The 21,055-nt window shown below is 36.8% G+C and overlaps 2 protein-coding genes, 1 non-coding gene and 1 pseudogene across 4 annotated transcripts; 2 read left to right on the top strand and 2 right to left on the bottom strand.

Moving 5' to 3' along the window:
• Nucleotides 1–700: 700 nt before the first annotated feature.
• LOC137729372 (uncharacterized) lies at nucleotides 701–4,534 on the top strand. Of its 2 annotated transcripts, none has more exons than XM_068468311.1 (6): nucleotides 701–1,066; nucleotides 2,146–2,219; nucleotides 2,325–2,587; nucleotides 3,296–3,370; nucleotides 3,470–3,532; nucleotides 4,293–4,534. In XM_068468311.1, the coding sequence occupies exons 1-6, from the start codon at nucleotides 960–962 to the stop codon at nucleotides 4,335–4,337; spliced, it is 627 nt and encodes a 208-aa protein (XP_068324412.1). In that variant the 5' UTR covers nucleotides 701–959; the 3' UTR covers nucleotides 4,338–4,534. The 2 variants fall into 2 exon arrangements, with proteins under 2 accessions (XP_068324412.1, XP_068324413.1); XM_068468312.1 differs by having other exon boundaries at nucleotides 708–1,066; nucleotides 2,161–2,219.
• A 4,795-nt stretch (nucleotides 4,535–9,329) lies between these two features.
• LOC137728684 (uncharacterized) lies at nucleotides 9,330–14,785 on the bottom strand. The gene is made up of 13 exons (XM_068467421.1): nucleotides 14,572–14,785; nucleotides 13,822–14,494; nucleotides 13,524–13,608; nucleotides 13,314–13,403; nucleotides 13,017–13,090; nucleotides 12,795–12,879; nucleotides 12,604–12,693; nucleotides 11,518–11,648; nucleotides 10,657–10,738; nucleotides 10,500–10,547; nucleotides 10,237–10,309; nucleotides 10,019–10,122; nucleotides 9,330–9,928 (listed from the first exon to the last, which is right to left on the bottom strand). Exons 1-13 carry the CDS (start codon nucleotides 14,732–14,734, stop codon nucleotides 9,809–9,811), a joined length of 1,818 nt encoding a protein of 605 aa, XP_068323522.1. The 5' UTR covers nucleotides 14,735–14,785; the 3' UTR covers nucleotides 9,330–9,808.
• Nucleotides 14,786–14,886: 101 nt separating this feature from the next.
• On the top strand, nucleotides 14,887–14,959 carry TRNAK-UUU (transfer RNA lysine (anticodon UUU)). Its single transcript has one exon. It is a non-coding gene; the product is annotated as a tRNA-Lys (tRNA).
• A 381-nt stretch (nucleotides 14,960–15,340) lies between these two features.
• Nucleotides 15,341–19,218, bottom strand: LOC137728352 (probable methionine--tRNA ligase; annotated as a pseudogene).
• Between the last annotated feature and the right edge of the window lie 1,837 nt (nucleotides 19,219–21,055).

The raw sequence follows: 21,055 nt of genomic DNA, 5'->3' as shown, positions 1-21,055 counted from the left end.
AACAACTTTATTAACGATAACCTTTCAATATGCATTTCTCACTTATCAATTAACTCTTTTTATTTGATTTTTAATTTTCTCACCATTGTTTGTAGATTGGCAATGAAAATTTGAAGCATCAATCATGAACAAATGGGTGGAATCGCAGCATTGATGTCAATATGTAAACTTTCCTTTCAAAAGAAACAGTGACATATAGACTCTATGAGTATTGTGAATAATGTACGTATTGTTATGTAGGATTTATATTTTGACATTTAAGTTCTTTTGTATTTTGCTACGAGAACTTAATGTTGTCATCTACTTTTTTTTTATTTACATATACTTACTATTGTTCATGAACTTTAGGTAGGAACTTGCATCTAAAATCGCATGTTGTTTGATAAGTGCATGAATAACATTTAAATCATTACATTACGCAAAATAAAAACGAAAAACATGATAAATTTTTAGGACCATGATAAAAAAAAAAAAAAAATTCCTCTTTGCACAATACATTTAAAGTATATCTTAATAATTATAATGAAAAAAACTAACACAATATATCTTTAGGGATGCAAAAATGTCTCTCGCAACACCTGCGTTTAACAGCACTAATTCACCAAACGTGTGCCGAACCGGATGCCCGAACCGAAAAATCGAAGATTCCGAGACCAGAAACCCGAAAAATCAAGTGACGGCGTCACAAATTCCCCATAGCTGAAGCGGGTTGCTCCGTCTCCAATCAAATCTCTCTCTCTGTAATTCAATTCCTTCCAAAATCAAATTGCTTCTTCTCTCATCGATAAAACGAAGGTCAAGGTTTTCCAAATTTCTCCCCCTTCCCTCTTTCTCCATGTCTCTCTAGAATTTCAAATTCCGGAGTGGTAGGTTGCTCCCCATTTTTTCCTTACCCGTTAGGGTTCAAGTGAGAGTTGGGAGTTGGGATTTAGGGTTTCTAGTAATTAGCAATAAGGAAGATGTATGCTGATCGAGAGGAAGCTGATAACAAGTTGTCCGCAAAGGACCGCCTCAATGGCAGCTTCAGTTATGACTCTGATCGCCGTAGACAAATAGCCGGAAAGAGGTTCGCTTTGTCTTCGTTACCCTTTTGTTGTTTTTTGAAGAATAAATTAATGGCACTGATTTCATGTGGTTGTTTGTGGATTTTGCTTTAGTTTGTACCGGGTTTATTATGTGCTTGTTTTGGGTTTGAATTCTGTTTGTGAGTGTGATTTTTGTTGCTCTTTTGCTTTGTATGTTGTAGAATAGTTTTTGTGATGCGCTCGATTGATAGAAATGTGAATTTTTGGAGTTGGAGTTGTATGGAAAATCAAACTAGGTGGAAAATTTCATGAATTTGTTCTCGGTGTTGTGTTGGCAACTTTAATAGATAATAATGCTGATAGCATCCATATAAACAGAAAATTTTGGGTATTGATTACCAATACTTTAGTTCAAATCCGATACGATAATGCAAGTAACAGCCCACACCAGTTTTATATTTTCAAAATGCTGGATTACAGGCTTACAGCATTGTTGTCAATGCCTTTTTTTTTACAAGCAGCACTAGTATCAATACCACTAAAAAAAATTATACAACTGAATTGGTGTTCATCTCCATTGATCTCCTTTTCGTTGAAATGAGGACTCCTTACAAAGTTGTATATAGAATCAAATTTGGATACCATTTGACTCCTTGTTTTACCATTTCTCCTATTTCTACCACTTGACTCGACATCTTTTTAGTACAAAAAATTATTTTTTGTGTGTTTCTAGTAGTGAAAGTTGTGAAACTCTTACTTACGTATGAATTAGATCTTTGATAAGATGGAATTGTGTGGCAATGTTGTTAGCACAGTTGATTTTGTATTTGTTGAAATGAACCGATAGGATGCGTGATAAGTCTGGTTCTCGTTGATGAATTTTGAAGGTTTCAGTGAGAGCTCTTGTTGTGTTTCAGTCTTGATTAAATCATTGTGGTTACAAAGGTACTGCATTTGATGTTGCAATTTGGCCTTCACCAGATGCTTTAACCGATATGGTGCATATACATCTTGTCCAGAACTTCAGAGGGTGCTGTCTGTTGAATAGTTACATTGTGATGTTAGTGTTTGATTGGACTAAGGGCATTCAGTGCAAAAAGCTTCATAATTGAGTTGATAGCATATCCTTTCGCAGGCAGAGACAAGATGACAAGTGGGAGCATGATCTATACGAGGATGATCCTCAAGTTTCAAGTATGGACTATGACACTTTCATCTGCAACTAAATCTGCAGCTATTGCTTTATGCCATTGAGTCATCTTTCTTTGGTTGCTGACTATGTGTTAATATCTTGTGAAGGTCGGAAAGTCGATGCTCGAGACCTTCGATTGAAGCTCCAAAGGAAAGTTTTCAAAAATAGTGGAACTCGATCCTTTTCAGGTGTAAGGGACCTACGCGAAAAGCTATCTGGTACTATGAATCCACAACCAATGAACACTGATCCACCAAAACCGAAAGTGGAGGCTGCCAAACCAGCCAGGAGAAGTATTGCTTTTGGCACCTCTGCAGCGGAGAGTACAAAAGTTGCCAACCCAGCTCCTAGAAAGAAGGCTTCACAGAAGGCATGAAGTGTTTTATTTCTTTAAATTTCATACCAGTAACCACACACATACTTACACTGGCTGTGTTTTGATATTGCTCTCTACATCTGATTACCAGAATTAACAGAATAACCTTTAAATATAGTTAGGTTCATCTTTACTACGTTGCTCAAGTATAAAAGTTTTAGACGTTTAAAGTGTTTCACCAAGAGGGAAGTTCGCTTAACGGTATATAATATGTTGATTTGAGATGTGTATTGCCCCTGCTTTCTTTTCCATTTTCTTTTTGAATTTCTATTTGTTTAAGGGGCCACAATGGGATGGGTTGGGAATAGTGTGGATATGGCTGTTATTGGGTTGATTTTACAACATAGAATTAATGTAGAATGAATAATCGGGTTTCATACTTTATTTTAATCCCGAAAGGGTGGCCTGAAGGGTTGGACTTTCTAACAGGCTCCTTAATAAATAAATAATTAAGAATGAGATTTCTTTCCAATACTCGGCATGAGTGGAAGAAAATCATTTCATAAAGTGGGTCATAATTGGTGGTATACGGGTACTGTTACATTGCAATACCTTTAAGTAGGCATAAAAGGAGATCATTTTGTTTCTTGACTGAGGTATTGGGTGTCAATGTTCCGATATCCCATCCTGTGACACACACAAATACACACTCATTACGACAGTTGCCTCTTAATGTCATGACTCGTGCCTCTTTTGGTGCAGGCTGGTCCATCAGTGGATGAATTTTTGACATCCTTGGATCTTGAAAAATACTCCATCACATTTCAGGCAGAGGAAGTAAGCAAGATTACGGGCTTCTATTGTTTATTTTTCCACCACCTGCCTTTGAGAAAGTATTCATTACCTTCGAATGCTCAATTACATGTGTTTATACAGGTTGATATGACAGCTCTTGTGCACATGACTGATGAGGACCTCAAGGCTCTAGGAATACCGATGGTAAACTCAACCTTATTCCCAGATAGAATTCTTGAAACATGAATTACAATATCAGATCCATTAGAAAATATATTATGCTTATTAGTTGTTTTCAGAAACTAAGAAATCCATATTTATTTTACTTCGAGTAAATTGTTACTGAAACTTGTGATTTGAAGTATAATAGTTTGCTAGTTTAAATGTTGGTTTTGGGTGGGTGTCAGAAAACTTTATACAGCCTCTGTTTCAACACGCAAGAGTGGTATGTAAGATTTTTGAAGATATTTTGAATACAATTCATTTATTGTAAAGCATACCATCCTTACAATAGTCTAGTGAAAATCTAATAGTATTGCAGGGTTGAACAATAGTTGCTTTCCTAACATCAGTTGGATGTCTTGGAGGTTAAAATCAAAAATGGAATTTCAGACACCAATTAGGGCTTACATCAATTACGTTGAGGACGTTGTTTGTTCATTTGACCTGAAACTAATCATGTTACCTTACAGTTGTTTCAAACGGTGCAACTAATCGTTTTACTTAAATACAGCTTTTATAATGCTAGATCGAAGGAACATTAGTCTCATCATATTGTATTTCTCAGTGAACAAACAGCTTTTATAATATTCACAAACAGTTCAACTATTTTTTAGTCTCCTTTTATTTCTGGTGATGCATAATGCAATCGTGACAAATATACAAGCAATTCAAGTTTAACGTTTAATGAGATGAGTTTCGGCTTCCCAGCTTTGAGTTAATCTCTTCTATCTGGGGGTTTCAGGGCCCAAGGAAGAAGATACTTTTGGCATTGGAATCAAGAGTATGAAGTTTGAGGGTGGAGCCATTTCATCGCCTTATTTCATCATGTTAGTATGATGTAGCAGGTTTTATTTTGATTGGTATCAACCTACCTGCATGTAACTTTATTTTACCCCTCTTACATTTTTTTTTCCCTTTCTTTCTAGTGCGCATCGCTGTAAGTGGCTTTCAACGTGCTCGTTATTGATATAAACATTGTGAATTTGTTAACTTGGAACAGCTGAAATTTAAATTTTAAGGATTTACTGTCTTTTCTCCGAAAATCTAACTTGAAGGTGATATGCTCCTTCTATGAAAATCCTTACTACAGAATTTGACAGCTTGTACTTGTACTCTGATGTTTTTTGTTCGTAGGTGAATAATTGTGTAGGAATTTTAGTGCGGTTGCTGTGGCAGTTTCGAAATAAGTCATTTTTTGATCACTCCATTAGATAGGCTAAATAGCGGAAATTTTCTTTCACGCACTGTTTTTCTCGGCCCTCAGAGTACAGCAAGATATGCATTTCTTAATTTTCAAATTAAGAAAATTAAGAAATGCATACCTAAGTGGGAGTCGCGATCCAACGTGTATGGGCGGGTTAAGCGGGTGCCTAAACAGGTCTAGACGTTTTTTTTTTAATTTTCAAATTCTTAGAAATTAATGAGGGCAGTGGTCAACCTCCTAGCGCCCAGGCAGGACCTATGCACCGTTAGACGGAGATTTTTAGAATAACCCAAAATCAAATGCAGAGGAGGATCCCATATCCTCATTAAACTAGTTTTATTCGCAATGTTGAAAAGCTCATCCCGTTTCTTGGAGGATCAAAGAAAGATAGTGATTCTATGTACACAACTAGGGTAAGGTTAGTTTGTCTGGTACAAATACAACTTTGTCAACTAGTTTCACATTCTCCATTGTTTGTGCCCTCCACAGCTAACAATTGTTTTATTTGCTCGCTCTTATAATCTGAAATAAATTACAAGGAAGATTTTGGCGGATCTTAACGCAGCGTATAAGGGTTTGGGAGATGGCGAATGCGTGAAAGATAGGAAATGCAGAAACAGAGATAAAAAGGAAAGGCTTTTAATTCATTCATGCCTTCTTGCATTCAGCTCCACAATATATATAGTACCAGATAGGGCTGATGACAACAACACACAGAAAATATCCCTGCAAGGGAATAGAAACATACCACGCTCTAACGGCTTTATTCTTCGAAAGACCTAGAATTCAGAAAGTAGAATGGGCCAAGTGGGCTGAATGTATAAGGACCATGGCCCAATATACTATGGGTCCTAACAATCTATGTGAGTTGGAAGAGAAGATCTAATGGCACACGAGGAATTGAATTGAGGATAAATTAGAATGAAGAATAGTTAGAATCAGATTACTGTTGAAGTTGTTTACTTAAATGTTTTAGAATTGGAATAGAAATGGTACTGATTCCATAAAGCTGTTTACTTAAATGTTTTGAAATTGGAATAGAAATGGTATTGATTCCATAAAGCTGTTTACTAATTCAACAGAATTGGAATCTAAACTAGTATGATTACTAACATGCCTTTGTCCGAGATCAAATATTATATAGTTTATATGCTTTTTTTTTAATAGTAGATGATATAATATATAATAGCAAAGAGAATTCAAATTGCTTTTTTATTTCATAGACAAACTAAAATGGTTTTATTTATTTTTTATGAATTTAAGTATTTACTTCACTATTAAATTTTCCACTCAAGTTATAGTTTTTTCTTTTCGGCATATGCAATGGAGTTTTGCATAATGTGAATAAGCTAAAAGGAGGTGGAAATAAATTGCTATGAACATTTTCAATTGTAACACTTTTCGGGATATATTTTGTTACATAATGTGAATGATCTAGAAGGAACTATTTTTACCATTTCAAATCCAAAAAAACTTGATTTGCTATGAACTAAAGAGATCTTCACTATGTAATTTTTGTATAAAAGTCAATAAATGAACAAAAATAACATTAGGAACAAGCAAAGAGTAGGAAACTCCAAATAACTTCATTAGAGTCATTATTTTACATCAAAGTACATCTGCCTAGCCATCATAACCTACCTAAACAAAACAGTCATACCCTGCCTAAGCATCATATTATCAACAAAATAGTCATTCCTTGACTAAACATCGTATTATCAACAAAATATTCATAACATGCCTAAACATCGTAATATTATTAAAATATTCATAACCTGCCTAAACATCATAATATCAACAAAAAGTAGTTATCCCTAACCATAATAGTATCATCTAATCAGTCATTAGATTTACAAAACATTCACAATCTCTCAAATATGTCATCACGGCAGCAAGCAAGTTATAGCCAAAAACTAGCAATCACAATCCTTGGACTATCACTTAGATGCCATTATGCATCCAAGTCTGCAACAGAGTAATCACATATACACTCTTCCCTTCGTTAAACATGCTGAAAAAGACCCTCAAAAGGCACAAATTAAAGCTAAGAAATTTCAAACAAAAAGCAGGAAAAAAAACGAAGCAGGACACACAGCTCCAAACAACATACAAAATTAAGATAAAAGGTAGGAGGCATACCTCTACAAAAATTCAAGTGATGAAGTTGTAGAGATATTTGGGGGAGATGGAGACGAAGAGATGACCACAATGACTGCTCCAGACTCCAAAATAATCAGAAAAGAAAAATCCCTTGGGTTTTCTCATTTGACAACGTAGAACCCTAGAAAATAGCGGTAATGGCAGTTTTGATGTTTTTTGAAGTTCAATTAGGGATGGGCAATGGTTATAGCGGGAGGGTACGATTATTTACTCATAATTGTTTATGTTCATAACCGCATAACCATTTACCCGTTGGGTAATTGCGTAAACAGTTATACCCATATCCATAATCGTTTATAAACGGTTAACCATACCCATAACCGTGTACCCATTTAACCATAGCCGTTTACCCGTTTTTGAACCCGTTTATCCTTTTTTTTACCCATTTACCCCTTTTTACCCTGTGTACATGTTTTTTTACAACTTGAAAATTACAAAATAAAAATTTGTCATAATTTTCGTTTTCTGACAATTAAACATTGTAATAGGTACATTTAAGCATGCATTTTCATATTTTAATCATTTAAGTTCTCATATAATTCCAATAATTGAAATAATAGTTTACGAACAATATTTTTCTGCTACACTCAAGCAAGTCTTTAATTATAATCCATATGATTACAAAGTAAAACTTCTAAAAATAAAAAGTAGTCATTATCTTGAATACTAGATGATTCAAAGCTTCAAAATATTCCGAAACTAAACACTTTCGAATACTAATGCTTTAGCACGTTCAATCACAAAGTCTCATCGACTCGTTGTCATCAAAAAAGGCCTACAAAAGAAATGTATAAATTGAATTAGTATCCCATTTAGGAACACCGGCACCAATTGTGCGGGTGCAGTTGGTTTCCTCCCTCCATTTTGGTATTGACTTCATTTTTCTCTGCAAATATATGTAGTCGATTTTGCGTGAGAATGACTCTTTTGTTTAACATTGTGTTTCTTTTTCTGCTTTCATTAGATTTCAACATCAAAATCATTCAACTTTCCTAGATCAATTTGACAGCATCAAGGTTCTAAAAGATATTAGGCGCTTGTCGAGCAGCGGGTTGGGGCCTAGCGCCTAGGCGGCTAGACGGAGCCTAAGCGGATTAGGCGGATTTAAGTAAATCTATTATATTTCGTGTAAATAAGTGTCTATTTATACTTAAAATATATATAATTTCATCATAAACTACAAAATAGAATGACATATATATTATAAAGTATTGGAATATAATGAAAATATGGGGAATAAGGATATAATGTGTGTTTATTTAAGTATGCAACAAGTCTCTTACAATTTATTAAAAAAATAAAATGCAAAATGAAAGTGAATAATTTTCTGTCTAAGTGAGCCGTGACCTAGTCAAGTCTGTAGGCGGGCTAGGTGGGTCTCTAGGTGGTCTAGACGAGTGCCTCAACAGGTTTAGGCGCATTTTCTTAATTTTCAAACGCCTAAACATTAATCGGGGCGGTGGTCAGCCCCCTAGCACCTAGGTGGTGTTAGGCGGAGATTTTTATAACAGTGACAACATCATAGTTATGCTCTTAAATTCTGTTTTTTTTTTTTTTTTTTTTTTTTGGATATTTTGCATTATTTGTTGTTTATAAACTGAAAGTTTCAATCTGTGAAGGTTTGGGCCAATGTCCAAGAGGGCATCATGGCTTGGACTTATGCGTCAAGAAAACTCATGACTTATCTGTAATCGAAAATTTTAGGGTTTTTATTTTTAATTTTTTTAATTTTACATATATTAAATTAAATGGATACCCATTATAATCATGGGTAATACCCATAACCGATGGATACTCGTTATAATCGCGGGTAATACTCATAACCGCCCATTTAAATTTCACGCATAAACGGTTATACCCATAACTGTTTGTTCGTCTAAACAGTTACCCATAACCGTAACCGTGAACTTTAAATGGACGGGTAACCACGGTTATCCAAACCCATGGGTATTTTGCCCATCCCTAAGTTCAATGCCATTTTAGACTTTCCAAATTAAAAAATAGCGATAATTTTGTAAAAAGATTCACTAAAGAGAGCAAAGTGCTTCCTTTGTTTACTATGCGTAGCAATTTTACAAGGAAGCACCTCTTTATGTGCTTCTTGAAAAATGCTTCTTAGTGCTTCTATTTCTAACTAAAAGCACTTATAAAATATTTGCCAACGACCAGTTTTTTAAACGGAAGTGCTTTTACTCATTAAAAAGTGCTTTTGAATCTTTTAAAAGCACATCTAAACAAGCCATATACTTTTCATCTCTTGCCTCTCACACCATTAGAACAACAAAATTTGAGAGGACTAAATTCCATGAATAATGACATTTTGAGAGGCCTATTAAAGCCTCTGCCCCCTTCCACTAGACTTGGAACGAGAGCATCCAAAAAACTATTTTACAAGATACAAATAAAACGAGCAACAAAAAGCAAACGTTCAATTGATATAAATCTGAATTTTGAAATTACAGTACAGAACTAAGCTGGCTTTATATATAACCAGCCATCAACTCCTAATCCTTCTAGCAAAACAAAAGCGCCGCTACATCCTAAATAAATAACCGAGGAAATGCTTAAACCAATACAAAACAGGAAAGATAAAACCTATATATATGCTTATCCAGTAAGCATTTTGGCCAATGTCTGAAAAAATGAGTAAAACGATCCTAACGTGGATTTAAATCCAAAGCATGTACTCAAGAAGCTCATCTTTTGGTACATTGGAACGGGATCAAACCGCAACCTATCGGAATCATAAAACTTTTGATACTTCCCTTCCTTATCACTTGGTCTACTCCCCAAGGCCGCAACAAACACGCATATATCACAACAGTTGAATTGCTTTTTGGATGTCTTCTGGCCTCCTGCCCAAGTAACAGAACCGTGCTTCGTGTCAAGTATGATCAATATGCTTTGTTCACTTTGGTCTTCCATGCTAAGTACTTCTTATTTTCTTGCTTGTATCTTCTCCATTCTCGTAGAGCTGCTAGGAGAACGTGTATTGAAACTGGCAGGAAGAAAGGCTGTACACATAGCACATTAATACATAAGAGAACAGTTGTTTATCAAACTTAAATTTTTAGTGTCCATGTAAGCAGGGTTTGGCAACAAACTGAATAGACGGCAAAGCAGTGCTCGAACGAATAGTAGCTAACGGACATTATTGATGGATGAAAGAAGGCATCCTCTGCTAGAGATCTTGCTTGCCTAGAAGATACTGACAAAAAAGCACCTATCTGTTTGAGTTTTTACAAAACGTGACATAAACAACAAATGGTTCAACTGAAAACCACAAGTAAACCATGGTCAATAAGGCCACGGATGAGCATACCAGCTGAAGCATTATAAACACCGCGTGAGGCATTAGTTTGAGCCAATTTTGCTGCTTCCAGAGAATACTTTACCTGCTCAAGTACACCGACCATAAAATTAACTTACTTATTCTCTTACTATGTTCAGAAACAGATTAGAAGCACAAGTGTTCATAATAATAAACTGGCAATGTTGAAGAGTTAATTCCATCAGTGGTTTAGCACATTCCATCAAATAATATGTACAGAAGATCAATAGATAATATTCATCTTGATCACTCACCTGCTTCCCAATCTCATCCTTGATGATCATCCTCGGCAATGATTGGACCTGCATGGAAAAATTTGTCACTCTCATACAAGGGAATCTGGCTGAATCAGAGAAACAGGTTCCTAAACTCAAGAGAAGCAAATGACAAGAGAACAAACTCAAAACATACCAATCTGGAAAGAGATTCAAGGGTTGTAGCACAAGAATGAAGATTAAAACACGTATGCATCCGCGATAAGACATCTAATTCCCTGCAGAAGAGTGATCACTAAGAATACCCTCATATTGAGCACAAGACATTTTGCTGAATGTAACAAAAAGAAACAAGATCTGTCCCTTGAGAAATTGATTCCAGTAAATAGCTAAGTTCTAGACAAACAAAAGATAGCATTTCCTCGAAGCTCAATACATTTTATGTCTGAGATATCATTTCCTCGAAGCTCAATGCATTTTATGTCCATGAGTACCTACATCAGCACTGGTAACACTGAACAATTTGTGAAAAGAATGTTCACTAATAATTAGTGTGTGGAAGCTGACAACTTCACATAATTTTCCTGGTCTTTTCTTTTTGGCGGGTTTGAAATAACCAGAAACTTTAATTTATAAATTTCATATGAAAATCATGCAGATAAGACTATTTCAATAAGCATGAATGCAGCAAAATTTTTAAGCCTATGAGGTTTTTGACATGACTTCAATCAAACTCTTGTTATCAAACTCTGAAGCTTTTTGTTCACCAACCATAAGCTTTAGCTTCATCTACTCTGTCTGGTCCTTATTTCACAAATTTCACATAACAAATCAAACACATGTTATGTTTAGGGTGGGTGCTATCCACACACCCCCCTTTACTCCCACACACCCCGTGTTAATTTTTGTCCTTTAATCTTCTTCAATTCATTTCATCCAACGGCCAAAACTTGAGCAGTGTGTGTGGATAATACTACCCTATTTTTATTAGCATGCATGCAGGAAAAATTCTAAAACCATAAGGTTTCTAAAATGACATTATCCAGAATATTCGTACCATAGAGTGAAGCCTCTCTCGCTAGTTAAAAGGCTGGATGTGCCTGAAGCACCAACATATACGTCATCAGATTTAAAACCAAAAAGTTGCCGGAACTGCCCCATGAAAACTTCAAAAACCTTCTGAAGATCCTGTTTCAAAATGTGCATGCATCAATCTCTGAGAAATTAACTAGAACCCATCTGTGGTGATAGAATATTGACTTCTAGTCATTTTGAGTTAAAAAATAGATGAGTAGTTAAAAAATAATACTCTTTTAAACTTAAGTGAACAATAGAATAGAAAATAAAATCTGAAAATCATATCCGCTGTGGCCAGCCAACTTCTAAAATTGATGGGCTCAAACAAAAAAAAATGACATCCAGAAAAAGAAATAGCATATAACAAAACTGAAGTAATCATAATAATGCCAGTAATATTAAAGTTTCTGCACTCTAACATTCCCATCTATGTATGTAATTAATACAAAAGTCAATCACTTACCTTTATGACGGGACTGTTGATTAGCAAGTTGATGGGATCCTGATCGACTTACTTCACATGTCTTACATACAGATTCTATTATGTATTTTCCTATGTATTTCTGCATGTATAAATTGTGCGTGCATTTGCATATTGCTTATCATACACCAATAGTCTTTTATATATACTATTCATTGTTTTCATAGTGCACAAATGATTCATTTCCTTGTGTGCCTTGAACATTTTCTAGAGAAATAATTTTGTTCATGTGCCTCAAAGGATAGAATTAGGAAACTTAAGATGTACAAGTACAATTAGCTTACACATGCCTTTAACATCTTAAATATCAAAATTAGGGAACCGTAGTAAAAGAAATTAGACGGGTGATGTTGCCAATACCACTGATCTAATCTCCTCCAGTTGGTATTCCAATATTCTCCTTCAGTAAAAATTTTCTATGCTGAGCTTTCAATTCAACATGGCAGAAAATCAAGTAAAATTTTTGAAATATTTCAAAGAGGTGGGTAAAATTTGATGCATTTGAACTTTTAATGTAACAATCCATATTAAAAAAAATGGACAAGTCATACGGTTGGACACATTATTAAATAAAAAGCACCTAACCTGATGCAAAATTGTATGCTTAGCAGGATGATTACTTTCTGGATCCTTCTGACAGGATTGGGGGTTCAAAACAATAACGCCTCCCCACATCTGTAACAGGGCAATCCTTAAAATCGGTCAGACCAAAATATTTCACTAGACAAAATCAGAGAGCACTAGATTTAAAAGATGGTGAAGGCATGATAACTAACTGGAGATATAAAACTATTTGTCTTAGAAATCTCTCCATCTGGAAGCTGCAGGAGGAGAGGGCACTCCTTTTCGGACGGTATATATCTGACAACAAATTGAAGGGGTAAATGAACATATTGAAAGGGGGGAAAGGAAGAAAGGAAAAACTGACTTTGGGAGTTGTGAAAGAGGAAGGCGAAATACAAATATGCAGTGCAAAAAGGATTGAGTTAGAAATATACACCACAAAGTGCAACATCTTTGACCTCCCACCAGCTGCAATAGATGTATCCAAGTGCCACTCATTTGAATTCACCTAAGGAATTTAACAGAGACTGTTAACATAAATAATAGCAGTAATTCAGCATTAAGAAGTTTGCATACAAATACACATAGGAATATATGTACACACGCTTACTAATGGTCGTTTAATGTTTGTGCTCACACACTTTGGAATTTAAAGAAAATGTAAGAAGTAATATGATTCTTTCTCTAGTAAACAATCATATCATTAGGAGTGCAAGGCTTATGAAGCATACAAAGAAAGGTAGATCCTTGGTACTAAAGATGTAGCTCTCCCGCTTGTCATCCCAGTAAGACAATGAGGACTTCGGCGTATGATATAACACCTGCCCAAGGGAAAGAACAACAAAGTCAGATCACAATGTGATAAGATGACAACCTAGATTATGTAATACTACAAAATTTGATGGTATAATCATTTTCAAAAGAAACATAAAGTCGATGACCTGACTTTCCACGCTTATGTTTGCTACAGGTTTCATAGCCTCGATAATAGGGGCCAACAACGTCTTGTCTACAGTTTGAAAGTCCCTGCAGGTTTAACCAAATGCACAATGAGCACACTTCAAGATAACTATTTGGAGCTAACTCCGACGCATATTGAAGCACATACAAAACGATAATCACCTATGATCTATCAGACAATGCAACTTAAATTTTACCACAATTCAGATAACAAAATCATCATTCGTAGTCAAAGCACCATAATTTATGAAACAATGAGCATATGAAGAAGCTCCATACCAATCGTAAACCCAATCACGAGGGTCTGCATTCAGCAAATTAAACGAAAGAACAACCATTCCATCAGCCCCAACAGGCATAAACTCCCCCTGAATCAAACCTTCCTCCTTCCCGCCATTCACAAACACTTTGACAAACATCTCCGCTGCCCTCGACACCGCCTCCGCCTCCGAAACCCTGCCGGCAATCCAAGCGTGCCTGTACTTCCCCACCACTGCTCTCACCTCATGTTCCCTATTCACCACCACCACACTATACACCTCTCCACCTGAACCGGAACCCGAACAACCTCCAAACACAGACTCCAGAGCCTCATCCACCGCCTCATCGGCGCCGTCGAAATCAATGGCCTTAAAGGCGCCGCATTTCGTCGAACACGGACCGGTTTGGGATTGCAGACAACTGGAATCGGAGTCTAGGACTGCCGAGACGGTGTGGTTGGGGCTACAGGTGCCGCATTGAGGGGTCTGGGAGGTAAATTTGGTCATTTTGGTTAGGATGGAAGATTCCAGAGTGGTAATGGAGGATTCCCAGTCGAAGCCAATGAAGATTGCTTGGAAACGACATGGGAACAGAAGCGGATTGGAATCAATTTCAGCTGAGAGGGAATCGATTTCCCGAAACGGCAACGGCGCTCGGTAGATTTCCACGGATTTGTATATCAATGGGATTCCTGCAAGCAAAATCAAGTTAGAAATCAGCAAACAGAAATTGTAGAGAGAGAAAAGAGGACAGAGAGAGAGAGAGGACCTAGGATGAAGGAGAAGAGGACCGAGACGGTGATGATCAGGCGCTTGAGTCCTGGCTTGGTTTTGCGCATCGTTTTGGGATCGAAGTCATCGGCTGGCTCTTGCGGTTTGGATGTTTGTGGGATTTCGTTGGGAGGGAGGAGAGGTTCTGTGATTTCCGCCATTGTTGTGGAGGCACCGGAGCTCTGAAGCTCTTGATTTAGAGTTGGAGCTGTTGGTTTACTGGATTCGAGCAATAGGGAGTCCAGAAGTGGAGGTAAAGTAAACTCAGACGAATAAGTCTAAATAAATAACTTTGAGAAGTGTAGTCTCAAAGGCCGTCTTAGCTCAGCCGGTAGAGCGCACGGCTTTTAACCGTGTGGTCGTGGGTTCGATTCCCACAGACGGCGTTTCTTTTTCATTTTTTTTATTTTCCGAGTTGTTCTGCCAGTGGTTCCAAGTTTTACCACACCCCTCGTTTTGAGGTTCCTCTCTTTTTATTTGCCTAGTGATTTTAACCCTCTTCGTTTCGCCTTTTTTTTCTTAAGAGAAGTGCGGTGCGTGACATGTATGCTTTGGGTGAAATTAAGTGTTGAAGTGTATACTATAAAAATCTTTTTTAAAATTTTATTATGTTCCGTTGTATGACATGCACTGATTAAATGGAGCCTTAAACATGCTGCAAAAAGTTCAATGGCTACAAATATAATGTATATTATACATCGGTGGATACTAGAAATTCTCATTTCCTTTACGTATGTAGATTGCAAACATATTGTCCAATTCAGAAGTCAATTTTTTGTTTCATCCAATATCTCAGCCATTTTCTTTGCTTTAGCTTCTCCCTTAGCAACCCTTTCAGCTTGACTTCCAAAAAACTTCTTCCTAAAGAACTCCACATCTTCATCTTTCTGCGAAACTTTTTCCTAAAGAACTCCACATCTTCATCTTTCTGCGAAACAAGATGTCGAAAACAATTATATTACACTTCGAAAACCGAAAAGATGGATATAGAAGATTATACATATGTATTACCAATTCTTTGAACGAAGGCTCTGGTGTCCCAATCTTGTGACCAGCAGGTAATATTTCCCAAGGCTTTCTTGCCCTTTCAACATCCTTATCGCAAAGCGAAAACTGATTTTCGGTTGGCAAATTGAGCTGCTTTAGCACCTGTTGGACATGAAAAGCAAAAATTAATACCACGGTGGTAAATATTGAGTGAAGTATTTTGTTTGTCCTTAATCATACTCGATGCAAGACATATTTTCCCCACCTTGAGAGAAAATGAAGGCATGAAAGGTTCCAGCAAGCACGCGAGAAGGTAAATGAGTCCTGCAGAAGTTTTGATGACAAGAGAGCAGGAAGCTTGATCCTGTTTGTAAAGTCGCCAGAACTTGCTCTCCTGCATTAGATATTGGAAACCTTTATTCTTGAACGATTGATAACTCAAAGAAGAAAAACTGAGATTTTATGAGCTTACTTGCAAATATGCATTGCCTTCACTGGATACGCTCATTGCAATTTTCAGTGCTTGCTTTAGCTTGACCTATACATGTCGCCGATTGTGATATAATGTAACTTCTTAGTAAAACAAGATAGTGCAAAAAGGAATTGAGAGACTAGTACCGATTCTCTCCGCCCGAGAACCGTCAGGAATAATAGATCCATATCCTTGTCCTGCAGGAAAAGGTGAAAGTTTACATGAATGCCAAAATGCAATTTGATTGTGGTATGGTGATGGAAGAACAAAAAAAAGAATGTGATACATGATATAACAAGTAAAAACAGAAATGTGATTAAAAGTTTCGAACTTATCTTAAAAACACAAGCAAATCAAGAACCTCAAAGTTCTTGGTTTGGCAGATTACTGACCTTGAGGTTTTGCAATGAAGCTCAATACTCGGTTAATGAAATTTCCCAAATTATTCAGCAACTCAGCTTTTAGTTTTACTTGTAAGTCTGCCCACATAAAAAACGTGTCTGAGACCCAATCATGGTTAAGGAAACAGATAATTAAGTAATAACCAAGTACAACCTAAGAACTGCAAAATCACCAGCAGCAGCAGAAAAAAAAAAAACAACTTACCTCTGGCCGGTTAGCTAGCAAATAATATCGCCACACTTCCGAGGGAATGTTTGTTTCTTGCACATCATTGCTGAAAATTCTTATTCCCCTACCCTTGGAAAACTTCCCTGCATAAATCAATGATAGAAAATGAAAATATAGAAATTACCTGTGAAACTTTAAATAATCAAACTTTTGTGAAGATCATCGCATATTCTCAGGCGAACTTACCTGTTTCATGCATCATGTATTCTGTAACACTAATGCTCTTCATCAGTGTCCAATTCTCTCCGGTTCCAAGAAGCATACATGGAAACATAACCTGGAATCAAAGTGTACTGCAACTAAACATTTCGGGAACAAAATACAAAGTTATAAAGTTACAAAGTTCAGGTAGATGAGATGAAACCGTTACTGTGTGGAATGGGACATTGTCCTTGTCCATGAATTGGTACAGCTCAACATTTTCTCGGTTCTTCCACCACTTCTCCCAATCGGGCATGTAGCAAGAAGTGATGGATATGTAACCGATAGGCGCATCAAACCATACATGAAAAACCTAAGCATATCAAAATATTGGGAAAGAAAAAAGTTTACCAGCGTGTAAATTTCTAGTGAACAACTGAACTTTAACAAAGGGAAAATCAGCAATAGTTACATAAATTAAGTGCTAACCTTATCCTCAAAATTTTCAAGTGGAACCGGAACACCCCACTTAAGGTCCCTCGTGGTACAGTGCCACTTAAGTCCTCCTCTAACCCATGCATATGTAGTTTGTATAGCGTTCAGGCTCCAAGATCCTGCAACTGACTGGTCATTGATAAATTCGTCCAATTTTTCCTTCAGCAATGGAAGCTTTAGAAATAAGTGGTTCATCTTGTTGGATAGTGGCCAAATTAGTGCCATGTTTTGTGGCTTTTTTCAAAGCCATGTTTTGTGGTTTTTTCAAAGCCATGTTTTGTGGCTTTTTCAAAGCCATGTTTTGTGGGAGAAAGCTTGGATTAAGAAAAGCATAAAATGGTGAGAGCATTTGGCAAAACATGTGCACGGATGAGAGAAGGAAAGCATCCAAAAGAGATGGTGTGAGCATTTAGCTCTACCATGGGCATGGGTGAGAGAAATCAAGAGAGCTAGAGTGAAAGATCTCTTGTGAAAGAACTCTTGGGGTAGAGTGAGGCTCTTGGGAAAATTCTGTGAGTGGGTGTACAAGGGATATGGGATTGGGTTATGTCAATTTAACTCATGTATACTTGTACTGTTATTCTCATAGTGAAGAGCAATATCTCTCCGAGGACGTAGGCAGGTTTTTGCCGAACCTCGTAAATTCCTCTGTGTCTTTATTTCTTGTATTTTAAACTATTCAACTGTGTGTGATTTTGGTGAGGTTGTAATCTGAATCTCGGTTCCGCACTAACGAACGGGCCAAGGCACAACACATCTTATGTATATATGGCCGTCCCTGACATACGTGTTGATTACAGTTTCAAGTGCAAAACCAGGAAAGAAGATGTTAGTATTTTCGACTAAATCCTAACAAAATTAACTGTAATGAAGTATGAAATCTCAAAGGCTGAACATTTACATCTAGGATCCTTAAGCTCAGTTGGATTCAACAGCTTTCTACACTTATCACACTGATCTCCTCATGCAGAATCATAACCGCAGTCTAGCATTAGGCAAGTGCCTTCCACTAGCCGATCAGCCAAGAAATGATCGCATGTTTCACAAAACAGCTGGATCTCGAAATTCAAAACCATTTAGAAACAAAATTTTCACTTAAGCAAGCAGGAAAGTGATATGTATATACCTGCTGAGTTGTGTTTTCGGAAAAGTATCCGTTCTCCATAAGTTTCTTGAAAATAGATTGGCAAATTTCAGTATGTTGAGGAGTTGACGTGCGCCCGAATTTATCAAAACTTATATCAAACCATTCGTAGACCTGTTTATGAATTTCATGATATCTACAAAACCAATTAAGCTCCATAATTAGTAAAAGGTTCATACTGCTATTCACTATCCGAAAAAGCTAAACCTCCAAACTTTTGTTACAACTTGTCACAAATTTTCTGCGGAGTACAATTTTCGTCCTTAGCTTTTGTCTCAGTTGCAGTCCCATACTCATCAGTCCCACATATACATATCACAATGTACCCTCGAAGGAGACAGTATCGAGCGTAAACATCCGCACTTCCAACACCTGCATCACGCTAATCTTTCATAAAACGTCAAAGTCTCACACATATGCACAAACTAGTCATGAAATTCACGGAAAGAAAAAAGTTTCTGGATACATGTAACGAGCCAAGTATTCTTTGATTTTTTATTTTTTGAGGGAAACTTGCTTGTAAAAATGGTGCCAAGAGGTCTCGAACCCCTTACGAAAAATGGTGCCAAATATTATCTGATTAGATAATACAAACCGAAACCAAAACAAGCAACGAGAGAGCGGAAATTATACTCACAGCCACTGATGGTGCCAAGGCGAGGGATGTTGGTGACATAGGGCAAGGCGCTTGTGATGAGGATGTTGCGCTTCGCAGGGACCGGCAGCTTCGGGTTTTTTCCGGCGTTGCCTTCTCCGCCGTCTGATTGATCATCCATGGCTTGATCCGAGTACTCACCAAGAGCTTGTTCTGCGTGCAGAGCTGTGGCTTCACAGAATGTTGGTAGCTGTAATATTCACATAAGACTGATTAGAAGAAAAGTCAAACTAAATAATTCTCCAAAGTTTATGCTCAAAGGAATCGAGGGTTGCTTGGGAGCAAAGAAACTGAAAACTCTTGAGTCATGTGTCTATAAAAAGAAGGAGAGCCGAGAGCACCAAGGAGATTCAAGTTCTAAGACGAACCCTTTCTAGTTTCTATCTCCCTGCACCAAGTTTGAATTCCTAATTCCAACCAAACAAATTTAAGCCAAACAGAATTTATGGCTTGGTCAAGAACAAATTTGCCTTCGATAGTTCAAACACCATATAAAAAAAATAAAAATAAAAAGTTCAAACACCATATGCAAATTTTTATCCAAATTGCCATCACCAAAATCCCAAATGTCTCATTCTAATGTAAAAACAATTAATTTAGATAATATAATGGCAAAATAGTTTATGTTGCAAGAATTTTTTTTTTTCTTTTTAAAATGAGATCAGCTGATTGCTTGATTACGACAATCCACTTTTTTGGAAGCCGAAAAACTCATAGAGATATTTCAACCTTCTCTTGGCCACCACCATAGCTCTAGTATTATTGTAAGAATTTTCACTTAATACTACGGTCTAATGAATTTGCACATAGTATTATTGTAGGTCTGGCTTGTGGGTTGGCAGTGGTTGACCCACCACTTGCCCTTGGATTGCTGGATAGGATTTTTTGTGTTGAAGGGCAACATTGTTACGTTTACCGTTGGCTTCCACCAACGGGTGAAAATGCTCTAAATAAGAGGTCTCAATTTTAAGTTTCATAAATAAGGAGCTCAAATCTCATGAATTGAAATTTTTAATATAGGGTGTGATATTCACACACCTTTTTTTAACTTTTTACATTCCCCTTGTTAATATATGTCATTTGATTCTCTTCAATTCATTCGATCAAGACGGCTAGAAATTAAGAAGATGTGTGAGAAATACAAATGAGTGTTGATATACATATGTCGAAGACAATCAAAGAAATTGCAAAAAAAAAAAAAAAAAAAAAAAAAATAGGAAACAATCATCCCTCTTTTTGCAACGGCTGTAAACAGTAACCTGTTAAGCAATTAGCAGAGTTTGAAGTTTTAGCTTCCCATGCATAGATGCAGTTACTTCCATGGCTAACCCCCCTCAGAGCTCTCCTCTTATCCTGCACCGATAAGACCTCCATAGCCAAAGTCCATGCTCTTATAATATTGATTAGTATTGCCGCCGATAGAAGCTCCAGTGCTCGACTCATGGCATCGTACGCACGTATTGGGGATATTGTTTCCGCCCGTAAAGTGTTCCATCGCGTATTCTCGAGTTTATTTTGATATTACTGCCATATATATAATGATTGTTCATGCTTATCATTTCAGAAGAGATGTATGTAACTGCTTATATATATATATATCCCAATACCCAAGTTCCATGGTTTTGGCTCAATTCCTTTCAAGCAATAAGTGAGTGAACTCACTTATAAAGATGAAGTAGACAAAGTGTATGGGAAGTGTGGGACAAGGGTCCCACTCAAGTTCCAACAATACCCCACATTTTCTATTCAAACTCTGGCAATATCCTATATTTGAATAGAAAATAAGATACTAACTAAATTAGTAACGTCTTTCCAGAGAATTTAGATATGATACGCATTGGAATATGTGTCTTTTGGACTTGAACACAAATTGGGAAGCCAATAGAAGCAGTTGAGATGTTTAGAGGCATGCAACGTGAGGGAATCGAATTTGATGGGGTTGGTGCAGGCTTGTGCAA

Source organism: Pyrus communis, chromosome 3 (genome assembly GCF_963583255.1).
Source record: "Pyrus communis chromosome 3, drPyrComm1.1, whole genome shotgun sequence".
NCBI lineage: Eukaryota > Viridiplantae > Streptophyta > Magnoliopsida > Rosales > Rosaceae > Pyrus > Pyrus communis.
Note: the sequence above shows the minus strand (reverse complement) of the source record. Positions and strands in the feature narration are given on the sequence as shown.